The 13,867-nt window shown below is 37.2% G+C and overlaps 1 protein-coding gene across 1 annotated transcript in view; it reads left to right on the top strand.

Moving 5' to 3' along the window:
- The window catches only part of Ephrin (ephrin), a 392,439-nt gene that overhangs the window by 368,181 nt on the left and 10,391 nt on the right, over positions 1 to 13,867 (top strand). Inside the window, exons 2-3 of the mRNA XM_090371902.1 lie at positions 3,103 to 3,244; positions 5,559 to 5,727. Of these exons, the coding sequence (XP_090228028.1) occupies positions 3,103 to 3,244; positions 5,559 to 5,727 (311 nt within the window). The remainder of the gene's footprint in view (positions 1 to 3,102; positions 3,245 to 5,558; positions 5,728 to 13,867) is intronic.

Genomic DNA, 13,867 nt, shown 5'->3' with positions numbered 1-13,867 from the left:
CTATGTACTATGTATTTGTTCACTATGTACAAATCGCAAATCCGCCCTACAGTGAAAGGGATATAGGGCGCAAATCCGCCCTATATTCCTACCATGGAATATTTTCCCACATCTGAGGCGCTGCCCCAAAAACCTCACTCAGGCTTCTAGATTCCATTCAAAAGAGGGCAGTTAGGTTAATTAAAGACTTGGCACTAACCGAGTCACTCCATTCTATCTCAGACTTTGTTTCTTCTGCATGCCTTTTCTATAGGTACTTCCATGGGTACTGTTCTTCTGAATTGGTTTCTATAATCCCGCTCTCTCTTCCAAAGCAGTCCGAACACGTGTCGCAACCAGTCAACATCCTTTTACTATCCAACTTCCGTTTTCTGGAACAACCTTCCTTTATACGTCGTAAAAGTAGTAGAAATACTGTTCAAGGTTTAGGCCTAAATGGATGTCAGCTGAACTAATGAGACTCGTGGTAGAGGAGAAATGGGATGCATATAAATTATCAGGCACCACAGAAGCCGCTGCATAAGCAAGCTTACGCAGCATCAGCCAAAAAAAAAAAAATTCACATGTCCATTTCCTACTTCAATTTGTTTAAGCTATCAACTTTCACTTCAGATGGAAGTTTGTTCCAGCAATAAACTACCCGCTGGCTAAAGGCAAATGTCCGTACATCTATTCTACAACTGTCTTTCCTCAATTTGAATTTTTGCCTCCTTAGATTCGTAATCTGAGGAAGAATCCCATCAGAATTGAGCCTGCTCAACCCATTCAAGGCATTTTACACCTCAATCAGATCACCTCGTAGGTGCCTAGTCTCCATACGCTGCAATTTGCAGAACTTAAGCCTTTCTTGGTAAGAGGACTCCTTCGTTCCCCTTCTCTGTACTCGCTCAAGCAACTCAACATCCTTCCTAAAATGAGGCCTGCAGACCTGTAAAAAAAAAGTAAAGTAAAGTGCAGCCATTATCAACCCACTGCAGGATGGAAGCCTCCTCAACAATTCATGCTGAGGGAAAATGGACCATAATCTGCCACGCTGGTCCAGTGCGGGTTGGCAGATCGACCGTATTCAGCAGTCAGGGGCTTGAACCCCGGTCTACTCAAAGAGCGTGTGCTACTGCACTCCCGCTCCTGCCCACTCGGCTACGGAGGCCTGTACGCAGTACTAAAGGCGTGGCCTGACCATTGCCTTATACAAAGGGATAATCACCTCCTTTTCCTCACTAGCAAAATTCCTGTATATCATTGACATCCCATGCACTGCTCAGAAAACTTCATATCTGACTGCATAGTTACTCCTAGGTCATTTTAATTTTCTACCACCCTAAGTTTAGTACCAGACGGTACGTTTCTCTGGAGTTAATTCTACCCATATGCAGCACTTTGCATTTGTCAATGTTAAAACTTCAGTTGCCACTTCTCAGCCCATCTGCCCAACTTTTCTAGATCCTGTTGCAGTAGTATACTGTCTTTAGTGTCATTATCAACCCTGTCAACCTTAGTATCATCTGCAAACTTGGATATTATGCCTGATATACTTTCCTCAATATACAAAACAACAGTGGGTCCAACACAGAACCATGGGGGACTCCACGAAGAGCAGCGTCCATTGAAGCAACTTACTCTTAATACCATAATGCTCCAATTTGTACAGTAGTCTTCCATGCGCAACAGCGTGAAAAGCTTTCGTGAAATCCAAGTATATGATATCAAAATTATTTTTTTGCATCCACATCATAGTATCCAATCAAATTGGTCAGACAAGACTTCCCCTTAACAAACCCATGCTGTGTCTGAATTATTACTGCATTCTTGTCTAGATGATCCTGCAACGCTTCTTTAACCAGTGACTCCCCGGAACAGAAGTGTAATTGCTCGTGTCATTCTTTGCTCCCCCCCCCCCTTTTGAATTGGGGATACATTTGTACATCTCCAGTCCGTGGGGACTTCCCCTGAGTCCAAGGATTTGCTTACTTCCTTGCCGCCTCATTTAATATAACTGAATGGATCCCATTCACCCCAGGTACTTTTCTTATGTGTAACTTCAACAATTTCTCCTCTACTTTGCTCTCAGTTATTACAAAATCATTCAGCTCCCTTTAGTGTTTAATAAACTTCTGTTTTCCACTTCCCTGCAGAATTCCTCATGTGTGAATGTAGATGCAAAATACTCATTAAGTTTGTCAGCTATCTGAGCAGGATCATCAAGAGTCGAACCATCGATATCAAGTGGACCAATCTGATTCATCCCCTTCCTTCTAGAGTTTATATAAGTAAAGAAGTCCCTGCTGTTTTTCTTAGTGTTCTTTGCCAAAGATTTCTCATAATCTGCCTTCGCTTGCCTAACCTCCTTTTGTGATATAATCAGGTAGATATAATCAACATCATTGATGTTGATTATATCTACCATAGGCTTCTGTGATGCCTGATAATTTATATGCATCCCATTTCTCCTCTTCCAAGAGTCTCATTAGTTCATCTGACATCCATTTAGGCCTAAACCTTGAACAGTATTTCTTAATCCGTATGAAAAGCCTAATAGCTTCCACGATTAATTCCTTGAATGCCTCCCATTTAGAATTTGCTGTTAGTAACATCATCAGTTGGTTCCAATGTATGGAATTTAAAAACTGTCTGAGACCACTGCAGTCACCTTTACGAAATCAAAGTTGACTACGTATTTCCTAAAAATTACAATCTAGAGAAGTTCAAGTCTGATGCGAACAAGTATCTTCTTTTATCTGCTCAACCTTCAGCCTATGCATGGTACTAAGTAGTATAGTTCGAATCCCGCCTCGGGCTTGGATCAGAGTACAAAATGAAAAAAAACCTCGGGAGGTGCAATATGGCCACAGAAGCCGATACGCCAACAACTAACAAAAAAAAAAAAAAAAAAAAAAAAAAAAATAGCATAGGTTTTAATACCTCTCGCGTTTGGGAGGTTTCATAAAATAATAATAATTTTCAAAATGTGTGGTACACCCCCCACACACTTTGGAACCATTTATTACTACTAAACATCACTAACTGATTATTATCTTATTGTTTCTGTTATGCATAAAATATTTTGGAAATAGAATAATTCTAATAAAATTTTTTTTCCAGATTCCGCATAGACAACACAGATCACATCATTGATGTTAACAAAGGAAATGTACCGTTTGAGTACGATCAAGTGAACATTATCTGTCCTGTGTATTCACACGGAACTAAAGAGGAGGACACAGAAAGATACATAATTTACAATGTAAGTTATCCATAAACTAATTTAGGATTTTGTTGTTTTTAGAGAAAACAGTGAGGTACGAAGTATTACTGTTGCTAGTTATTTCTGAACTGCCATACCTTTTATCTTTCCTAATGCCAACGAGAAATAATAATTCCAGTAGCACTTTATTATACAAATCTATTGTTAAATATTTAAAGCAGTTTGGACAAACTGCTTTAAACAAACAAGTGTGTACAAGTATATTCTTTCAAGGAAGACTTCGTAGACTCAATCAGAAAAATTCCAAAAGCACTGTGGATGCTCATGCAATCATAACAGAACTTAATGATATTCTATCACTAATTCCAAGAGTTTTCGAAGCTCTGTATAACTACTCCGGCCCCAGGGGAATGAGAAAACGGGCGTTATATCGATTGTTCATAAAATAGCATTAGGTTAATGAGAAATTGGCCGGGACCAACCACATAGGACGTTATAACGTGTGGAACGTTAAAAAGAGGTCTCTATAAAGAGCTTCGTCTGTATTAATTATGTGATATATATAATAAATTGTATTTGCATGAAATTCAAAAATTAATGGCAAATAGCCTAAACCTAAAAATAAGCGAGACAGACCTTAGTACCTATTAACTGAAAAGGCGTAAAAACCGGTCGCATAATAATTTGAGAGAAAAGAAAATACGATAACGACAACCGCTGATCTATTTTTTCAACTATGGTTGATAAAACAGGTGGCCAAACTTTCTTATATAGTGACAATCAGAGCCTTAGCTTGATTTTCACACTGTGTCTGGGCATCGATAGCATCACTGTTCGTTTGACTCGGGTTGTAAAGTTACTAGTGTGTCATAATGTATTCAAGTCTATATAGGGTGCCTCCTAAATCTGTTTCCATAGGAGCAGTCGGTTATTTAAGCCTAAAAGTTAAAAAACGAAAATTTGAAATTCATAATATATTGGGGTTGGTTTTTTTTTTTTTTTTTTTCTTGCTTGGATGAGCCGTTCGTTATACGCGGGTTGAGAGAGTAGCGCTGTAACGGCTTATCCTAGGATAAAAAAATTGCAACAATTTTTCTCTCGCTTTTGGTCAAATATCTGATTTATGAGACGACCTATGTGTAATGTATTTGCTTTTTCAATTAAAAGGCACCAGGGAGTATCTCATCTCGCTTATTTTTAGGTTTAGGCTATTTGTCGTCTGGGCTGAAATTTTCGAATTTGATATTAAAAATGGATTAAGTATTACTGTTTATTTTTTAAAATTTCTCTCAATGGGAAAATTGTTGTCCTTCATCGGTGTACTTCTGAAAGGAACGTAAACCGATTTTATGTGGGGGTGGGGAATAATATTAAGAACAACACAGCAGTTTTAGGATAAGGGGATGTGATACAAATTGCCTTCGCACAGCCAAGCTGTTTCACAGCTAAAAGTGCGTAGTGAAGAGCGAACAGCAAATATAACTGTTGTTTTGTTTTCTGCAAATAAAATCGGTTTACGTTCCAGTGACCAATGACAGATAATGAAAGTCGTTGATTAGGCAAAATTTTAATTTAGAAATCGTAAAATCTAAACGGTAATACTTAGTTTAATTTTAGCCAGGCCAATATAAAAAGGTGCAGATGACAAATAGCTTAAACTTAAAAAATATGTAGGACAGACCCAAGTATCTTTTCAAATGAACTACCATGTAAAGAGTGTTTCGCTTTGGTAATCACGTAGACAGATAGGCTGTTGAACGCATATTAAATATTTCAAATTCGTCACATAAATTGCAGTGGTGAACTTAAGGGTAATCGAGGTAAGCAGCCTCTTATAGGTACCGAATTGCTATATAATAAGGCATTGTATTTACCACGTTTTAGAAATTCAATATAGATCTATTACCTCTGACATTGAAACATTCATTTCCATTGTATTTTCTAAACGGATCTTTTCAAAAAGGCACGACACCGCAAAATAAGGCGATATTCTTGTAGTATAATAATAAAAAATATATGTTATTACAAGCAAGTCTATAAAATATAATTTTTGCGAGTTTAAGTTTTTCTTTATCGTTGCAGTTTGAGGGCAAAATAATATCGAACGGTGCTATATCCATCAGTGATAAATTAGTTTTCAATGCAACTGAATGCTTATGGAGTTCCTTTCTAGAATTGTGGCAGTAGAACAAAATTAATATTCTTTCAGCTGAACGCAACGAATTAAACTTGCCCAATTCTTTGCTTTCAGCTTATGTGACATTATTGTAATTGACAGAGGGATAGAATATTTATCTTGTGATCATTGTATTTGAAACGCAATTTCTAATTTTTCGAAATTATTCTTTTTAAGGTATCCAAAGAAGAATACGATTCTTGCAGGATAACGAACCCTCATCCGCGGATTATTGCGGTCTGTGATAAGCCTCATCAACTTATGTACTTTACTATAACTTTCCGTTCCTTCACTCCCCAACCAGGTGGTCTGGAATTTAGGCCGGGTCAAGATTACTATTTCGTATGTAAGTAGTAATTTCTTCGATTCTTAATGAAATAATACTTTTGCTCTAAGTTTATCAGAATCATATAAATTTATTACTAAGTATACTAATATTTCGAGACCTTGTTGGATAATGCTTCTGTTTACACTGAAGCATTATCCAACAATAAAAATGTCTGAATGTTTTGATTTTTCCATTTTCAATTATTGTATTCTTTTTATAAAGTGATTGCTTAGTAACCATTCTGAAAGACGCTCGGAATTGTATGATCCTTGTATAGGAAAAATCTAAATTCTTCATAAAAAGAAGGCAATCCGAATTATCGAGGTTTCACTGCATATAAGCCTTCGAACAACACTGTTAAAACATATTAAAAAATAAATCAGGAACTGATTCTGATTTACAAGGTGACTTCGTGGCAACTTGTTCTAACGCTTGTTTGGAGAACAATGGTTTTGATGCCTGGAGGAATTTCTAAAATAATCTTCAATCAAAGTAGGTAGTCAATCTCGGGCGGAGAGAGTAGGGTTTTCCAGTTCCCACAACACGCAAATCGACCCGTGAACACATACTTTTACAGACAAACTAAACTATGCAGATATGAAAAGAATTTGAATTTTAATTAAAAACAAGCATTTTCTTTTTAATCCTTATTTATGCTTCTCTTGTACTGCCGCCCACTTTCTTCTAAAGAATTTTGAAAAAATCCTTTAAGGAATACCTCCTGCAGTTCGTATCATTTTATTGGACAGTTTTAGCCTAGAAAAATACTAACGTCCATTTTGCAACAAAACAATATTTCGGGTACATTCACCTACTGAATTTATGTAATAATCAACCAACTAGACAGGATCAGATGGCCCAACTGCGACTTCCAGAGAAACGTCACTGGAAAAGTTCATTTCTCATATAATATGTTTACAGAAGGAAAAAAAACAAAAAACTGGCGAGTGGCAACCGAATATCTAATGGCTCTTTAATTCCAGTTGTAATTTTTCAAGAAATTCGCGCACTGTTTCTCATTTTTATTCACAGAACAAATATATGGTATGGACAGCTGTCTCTTGTGAAAATGACAAAAATTCTCAGAAAAAAAAGTATTGTCCTTTATTCACGCGACGTTTCACTATAGGAAAAGACACTTTTGCATCTTACTTTTTTATGACCATAAGATATGAAAATTACTATAAAAACTTAAATCCAGTTTTTCTTTTTTATTAAATTAAGAGTATTTTCCCTGATTTTACGACAGGTTATACGAATAGTATTTTCATAATATACCACTTTATTAATTTAATTAGCATGTTAAATGTAGTTAGCACGAAGCTATTAATCAAAGACCGCATAACTGCTAAATACGGTGTTGTTTCCTATATTCTATATTATGAAGTCCTCTGACCGTGTGGTCGCCCCAGAGTATAAACAGAAAATTTAAAATTAAAAAAAAAATTCTGTTTATACTCCGGCACGACACCCAGTCAGTAGAGTTTACAATAAATCGTTAATGCAAATATTTATCGTATTTAGTAGTCACGGGCTTGAACCCCAGCCCACTCAAGGAACGCGTGCTATGCACTTTCGCCCCTGACCACTCGGCTACGTCAGGCTTTGAATACATTTGCTAATTACTTTTCACGGTTTAGTTTCAACTTATTTAACAGAATAAATAACCTAAACCACTATCCTACCTAATTATTATAAACCTAACGGGGATTCTGATAAATTATAGCATAAAATATTGATTGTTGATTTTTTTTTTTTTTTTTTTGCCTGTAACTATTCATTTTAGGTATGGCTCTTATTGAATGCAACTTAGATTATTAATACTGTACAACTGTTCCAAGAAAACAGTACTATAAACGGCATGATATATGTGACATATACGACGTTTAACAGTTGAAATAAGAAACCTCTTGTTTCAACTGTTAAAAAGACTTGGAGAAATAATTCTTTTTTCGAACAAAACAGAAGTAGTAAAAAAAAAAAATATATATATATATATATATATATGCTTTTGACGATGTTTTATTTTTTTATTTTTTATTTTATTTTTTTATTTTATTTTATTAATAAAAAGATACACAACAGGTAACCATTAACAGTGTATCTGAGATCAGATCAATAAACATAATAACAATAATATGAAATCCAACAGGACGATAAACATTGATATAGATTCAAACAATAAAAGCATATGTACAAAAGAGGATTGTATTAAGTTAAGTTACCGGTAAAACAAGTAATAATTAATCCGTTAGAGAATAGAAAAATAATATAACAAATAATAAGCTACAATAATTAGATGTGAGCTAGTCACTTTGCAGTTTAAGTGAAGAGGCAAACTTGTGGATGGAGTTCATCAGTGATTGGGAGTTGTCAAAGAAGTCAATGCGAGAGTCATTTGCTGATTTGCTGATTCTGTTCAGTGGACTGAACTTCATTAAGTCCGTGTTGGCAGAGTCAAGGCGAAACGGTGTAAGGTTCCTGACTTGTCTACAGGGAGCATTGAAGTTTATTTTACTCAGGATATCAGATGCTTCATAAATTCCAGTGATTACTTTGGCTAGGAGGGCGATGTCAGCAGTAACTCTTCTAGTGCACAGAGGCCTTAGATGAAAGTAATCACACAGCGATTCATAATACACTGAGTGATAGAATAGAGGATTGCGGTACGTAAGGTAACGGATAAAGTTTTTTTGGACTGCTTCAATTTTGTTAGTTAAAGTCTTTGTGTGAGGATTCCAGATGGGTGAACTGAATTCAAGGATTGGCAGAACAATAGTTTTATAAAGGATAACCGCATATCTGTAGTTTTTGAACTTGTATGTGTTCCGTTTGATGAATCCCAGTGTTTTGAATGCTTTGCTGGTGATTTTAAGGACATGGGCATCGAATTTAGCACTGCTGGAAAAGAGAATCCCTAAGTCGTTAACTTGGTCACACCTTTCGATGATCACAGAGTTAATACTATACTCCGTATTCATTAGTTGTGGAGATCTGCAAGATGAGAAAGAGATAACTTTGCACTTCGAGGGGTTAGCAGACAAGCCATTCAGAGATAGCCACAGAGAGAATTTATTGAGAGCACATTGAAGTTGTTGAGAATCGGTAGTCTCCTTCACTGCTGAGTAGATCTTAAGATCATCTGCATAGAGAGCAACTTGAACATTGGAGGTGTAGATGAAAGAAGGAAGATCATTTACGAAAACAATGAAGAGAAGAGGACCTAAGGGAGAGCCTTGTGGTACTCCGCTTAGTGGTATAAAACAGTCTGAGTTCACTTGATCGATGATAACGCTCAAGGAACGATGCGTAATATAGCTGCGTAGCCATGAGAGCAAAGGGTCACGGATGCCATACAGCTTAAGTTTTTCCAGAAGTTGTTCGTGCGGGACTTTATCAAATGCCTTAGATATGTCTGTGTAGACTGCATCAACTTGTAGGTGGTTATCAAGAGCTTCAGAGGTGTATTGCCAGAAAGGAAGTAAATTTGTGACTACTGACTTGCCACTGCAGAAACCATGTTGATTCTGATCGATAAAAGGCTTGAAGAATTCGAAGAGATGTTTGTGCACTGCTGTGTCGAAGAGTTTAGCCAGGCTGTTTTGCAAGGTTATGGGTCTGTAATCGCATACGTCATTTTTATCACCTTTTTTGAAAATAGGAACTATATTGACCTGCTTAAAGTGATTAGGATACTTCCCCAGCCTGAGAGACAGGTTGAAGATCCGCAGTATGAGGGGTTTCAATGTAGTGACAGTCCTTTTCCAAAATAGGCCTGGAATGTCATCTGGGCCTCTAGTATAGTCATTTTTCATGCTTTTTAATGCCGAGTTTAAATCTTCATCAGTGATAAAGAGATTAATGAGGATATCATCTTTAACAGGTGTGAAGTCAGGAAATGAGGCAGGTCTCAATGTATCATTTGTTTGAATTCTAGAAAAGTGTTTGGCAAACTCTTGAGCAATACTGAATTCGTCAGATAAGAGAATTCCATCTGCGTTTCGGAGTTGTAACTTTCTACTGGTTATGTTCTTATGCTTCATGAAATTCCAGAATGGTTTGATATCTCTGTGAGTAAGCAGACTATCCTGAACTGACTCTGTATACATGTTGTAGGAGTTTAATATGAGAGTTTTCACTTCTTTGCGGAGTTGGCTGAATATTTCATAGTATTGACTGTCACCTGTTTGCTTATATTTGTTTCTGTAGAATTCTTTGGATTTAATTTTACGTATTAGTTCACTATTATACCAGTGCGGGTAGGTAGAGCGTGCGGTAAGATGGGATTGAGGAACAATGTCAGATATAACTGAATGGACACAGTTAATCAGGTTGTTGGTGAGCACATCGATGTCATCCATAGCGTCAGCGAGCTGCTTGTCTACGTTTCTTAGAGCTAGGTTGAGCAGAGGCCAGTCAGCCTTTCTGAAATTGAATCGAGGAGTACGGGAGCTGCATTTGAAGTTATGAGAAGTCACTGTGATGTCAAAAGTAATTGGTGAATGATCCGAGTGAAATATGGGGTTGTCGGTGTGAACATCTATATGAGTAGAGGAAAATATTAGGTCGAGGTAGGCATTTTCTCTGGTTGGAAAGTTGCAAATTTGTTCCAGACCATAGCTGTGAAGCATATTAAAGAGAGCCCTAGTCTGCAGTGATGGAGAAGAAGATTCTAAATTGGCCATTTGACAGTTAAAGTCACCCAAAACCATTGCTATGTCGGCAGATTGAATTAGTGGGAAGATTGATTCCAGCGAGCTTTCTAAGTACTGGAGGTCTATATTAGTTAAGGTTCATATAATATTATATGAACTGTTCATATAATATTATATATACATATAATATTATATGAAAATAATAATTATATAATGTTCAGAAAGGTACTCATCAATATCATGAAATTCGCCCTACTGGCATTTTACTAAAACATTTACAGTAGTTGCAATAAAATAGCTAGCAAGGTTATCACAGATTCAAAGACCTCATAAATGCATTTGCTCAATTCTATGAACAGCTTGATAATACTGCGCTTGTTTCTAATCACTGAAGAGAAAATATATAGGCGATTGAAGGTCATTCACTAGCGCGCGCTCTCTCTCTCTCTCTCTGTACATCTTTCGTGATAGATACCGATTGCTGAAGGTAAGCATGCTGTTCTTGACCAACAATTTGTTGATGAGAACAGTTGTAACCCTAATGCGACGCGGATTAGCTAGTGAAATAACCTTCTAGCCTGTAGAATTTGTCCTGATAATAGTTGTTTCGGCATTTGTTTAAAGAGGTCTCGGTTCGAATTCCTCGGAGACTGGAGGAATTCTTAAAGGCCTGCTTAAATCGGGGCTGTAGTTAGCTGATCTCAGGTAATTCCCCGTGAATATACACAGCGCGATATGGCCTTAGACTCTAATGCACTATATAAACAGCACCCTCTTAAAGAATTTGAAATTTCGACTACGTACATTTAGTTTTCTTAATATCTTTAAGCTATTCTAAGACAGTCTTTCACGACTCAAAGCTAGCTTATTTTGTTGAACTCAGTAGCAGAAATATTTCATTCTGTCTTCCTTAAATTAGGTTCTTATTTCAATAATTTATTATCTTCATTATGCCTATCTGGTCTGCATTTAGCAGTTAGCTTTCGTTCGTTCAGACAGATTTAATTTATTTTACACTGTGTATCTCATGCTTTCTTTTCCTTCACGATAGATTACTTATTAAACGAAATGTTTAAATAAGTAATATTAACTTAATATTTTATTAATTTATTTAGTAATTACGTTATTAAATTAGATATAAGTTATTATCGTTCCGTCCAATACTCTAGAGTTCATCGTGTATTTTCAGTATTAGGCAAACTATGCAGAGCATAGTAATTTTGTGCTGCAAATTAATATTAATCTGTTTTCTGATGCTAATTCATATTTCACTTGAATGACATTTTTAAAAACATTATATTATACTGATAATTTGTTTTAACTACATCATTGGTATTGGTAGATATTTACCCGGTTACGTATATTTTTTAAATAAATTTAGGTTGTAATAGAAGCTTCTTATAATGTAGTGTCCAAATTTATCTAAAAGAAAAACGGTACTATCAGTTGCTGTTCATTACGTGGTAGCATAAAGAAAGTTTCTACAGCTGCTTTCATTTTCCTTCCTTTACTACAAATTGTACGCCTTTCTGAGAATAGTTCAACCATTAGCCGTATACTAACCACAACGGGACACCTAATGCAAAATTAATTACTCTCGGCATTTGTGTCGCCCTTGATTCGATCTCACGACCTCAGTCAATCTAGATTACGTTTCAGCTGGAAAAGATAAGTTGCGATGTAATTCATCGAAGTATCTTTGTTTGAAAGGAGCAGAAGTTACCCTATGATCCAAGGGTTACTGGCTACCAAAAACGAATTAGCTCTCTTATAGACGGCCATTAAATCCTTAGAGGCTTGTAACCTGCACATTTTGTGGCAGTTGGCTCATCGATGAGTTTGATAACGATCCCACAATAACAGTAATAGCAAAAGGAGTGTGGTGACAAAAATCAAACAACTAAGTGCGCTTACTTTTAACATTTACAACGGATAACGTAAGAGTATTAGCAACTCGGTAATAACAAAATAAGTACAATTTATTATCACCATATATGTCTATGGCATATGAGATGCGTTCTGTCAAAATGCTGGCTCTTTCTTTTTGAGGGACTCTTGAAGATGGTGCTAATCATTGTATTCTTCATCATGCGGTGATTAGGGGCACCACAGTAGATAAAATTTTCTATTTACAGTATATTCCGAAACGACTACTTAAGATCAGAGGAGTTTACAAGATAGAGAAGATCCTCGTGGTAGTACAGCGGACAAAATCACCCTCTTCCCCACACTGGGTGGAAAAGCGCGAGTTCGAATTCCGTTAAGTTTCTTATCGGAATTTTTATGGACTTTTTTCACAACATGGCTGAGTTAGTCGCTCTCAGGCGAGGGTAGCATGGTGTTCTAGTAAGCAGATAAATCGATCACAGAATACTGTAAACGGCAGAGGTTTCCAACCTTTCTCGGTTCACGGCGCCCCTAGGACAAAAGAAATACCTATCACAGTGGTTTTCGACCTTTTAATATATTCCTATATAATAATTTTATTCTTTATATAGAGCTACTAAATAAAGATCAATTATAGATCACCACAAAATTAAAATGATACTGTACAATGAATATTGTACTGTACCATTTTATAATGAAATAAATATAAATTTCAAAATAATAATAACTTTAAGTAACTTAAACCCAAATTACACGGCATCCCGGTTGAAAACCACTGGTATACGGGGTTGTTGTTGTAGTAGGGTTTTAGGAGCATCAGCGAATAAGCCCATATTGCTCCGTGTATACACTGAGCGGACAAAAAATCATGGGATACCTACCTAGTAACGGGTAGGCCCACGGCCAGGCACTGAGTCTACTAGTTCACGAAAGCGTTCCACAGATATTTTCATCCAAGCTTGCTGCACCACTGTCCATAATTCCGTCGCATTTCTGGGTGGAGGATCCAAAGAATCCCAAAAATGCTCCACAGGGTCCATGTCTGGTGAACGGGGAAGCCATTCCATGGTGGTAAAATCTGCAGAATGCACTTCGAACCATGTTCTAGTCACCACGGCTCTGTGGGGAGGCACATTGTCCTGCTGGAAGAGTCCATTGTGGGTGAGCGATGATCATGAAGGGATGGACACGTGACTTGGATCGTTCAGAGATACGTCTAGACGTATCAGAGGTCCCAGCGTGTGCTAGTTGAACACGCCACAGACCATTACCGACTGTCCACCTGCCTGAACAGTTATTTGTTTACATGACGGGTGCATAGCTTCGTGCGGTTTTCGCCAGATACGCACCCTCCCGTCCGCTCGAAATAACTGCAAACGGGACTCATCGGACCAGGAGACCTGTCTCCAATCATCCAGGGTCCAGTGCCGGTGTTCTTTTGCCAGTTGAGGCGTAGAGTCCTATGTCGTGGTGTTAGCAATGGAACTCTGGTGGGTCGGCGACTCCCATAACCTAGTGTGGTTAATGATCGTCTGCTGGTCTTGGTGGAGACGTTTCTGGCCCCTACCTCGTTGAAGTTGGCTGTGATTTGTGCCACTGTCACTCTCCGGTTGGCT

The sequence above is a fragment of the Mastigoproctus giganteus genome, chromosome 4, assembly GCF_048544385.1.
Source record: "Mastigoproctus giganteus isolate SK-2022 chromosome 4, ASM4854438v1, whole genome shotgun sequence".
Classification (NCBI taxonomy): domain Eukaryota; kingdom Metazoa; phylum Arthropoda; class Arachnida; order Uropygi; family Thelyphonidae; genus Mastigoproctus; species Mastigoproctus giganteus.
This window is presented reverse-complemented; position numbering and strand designations above follow the sequence as displayed.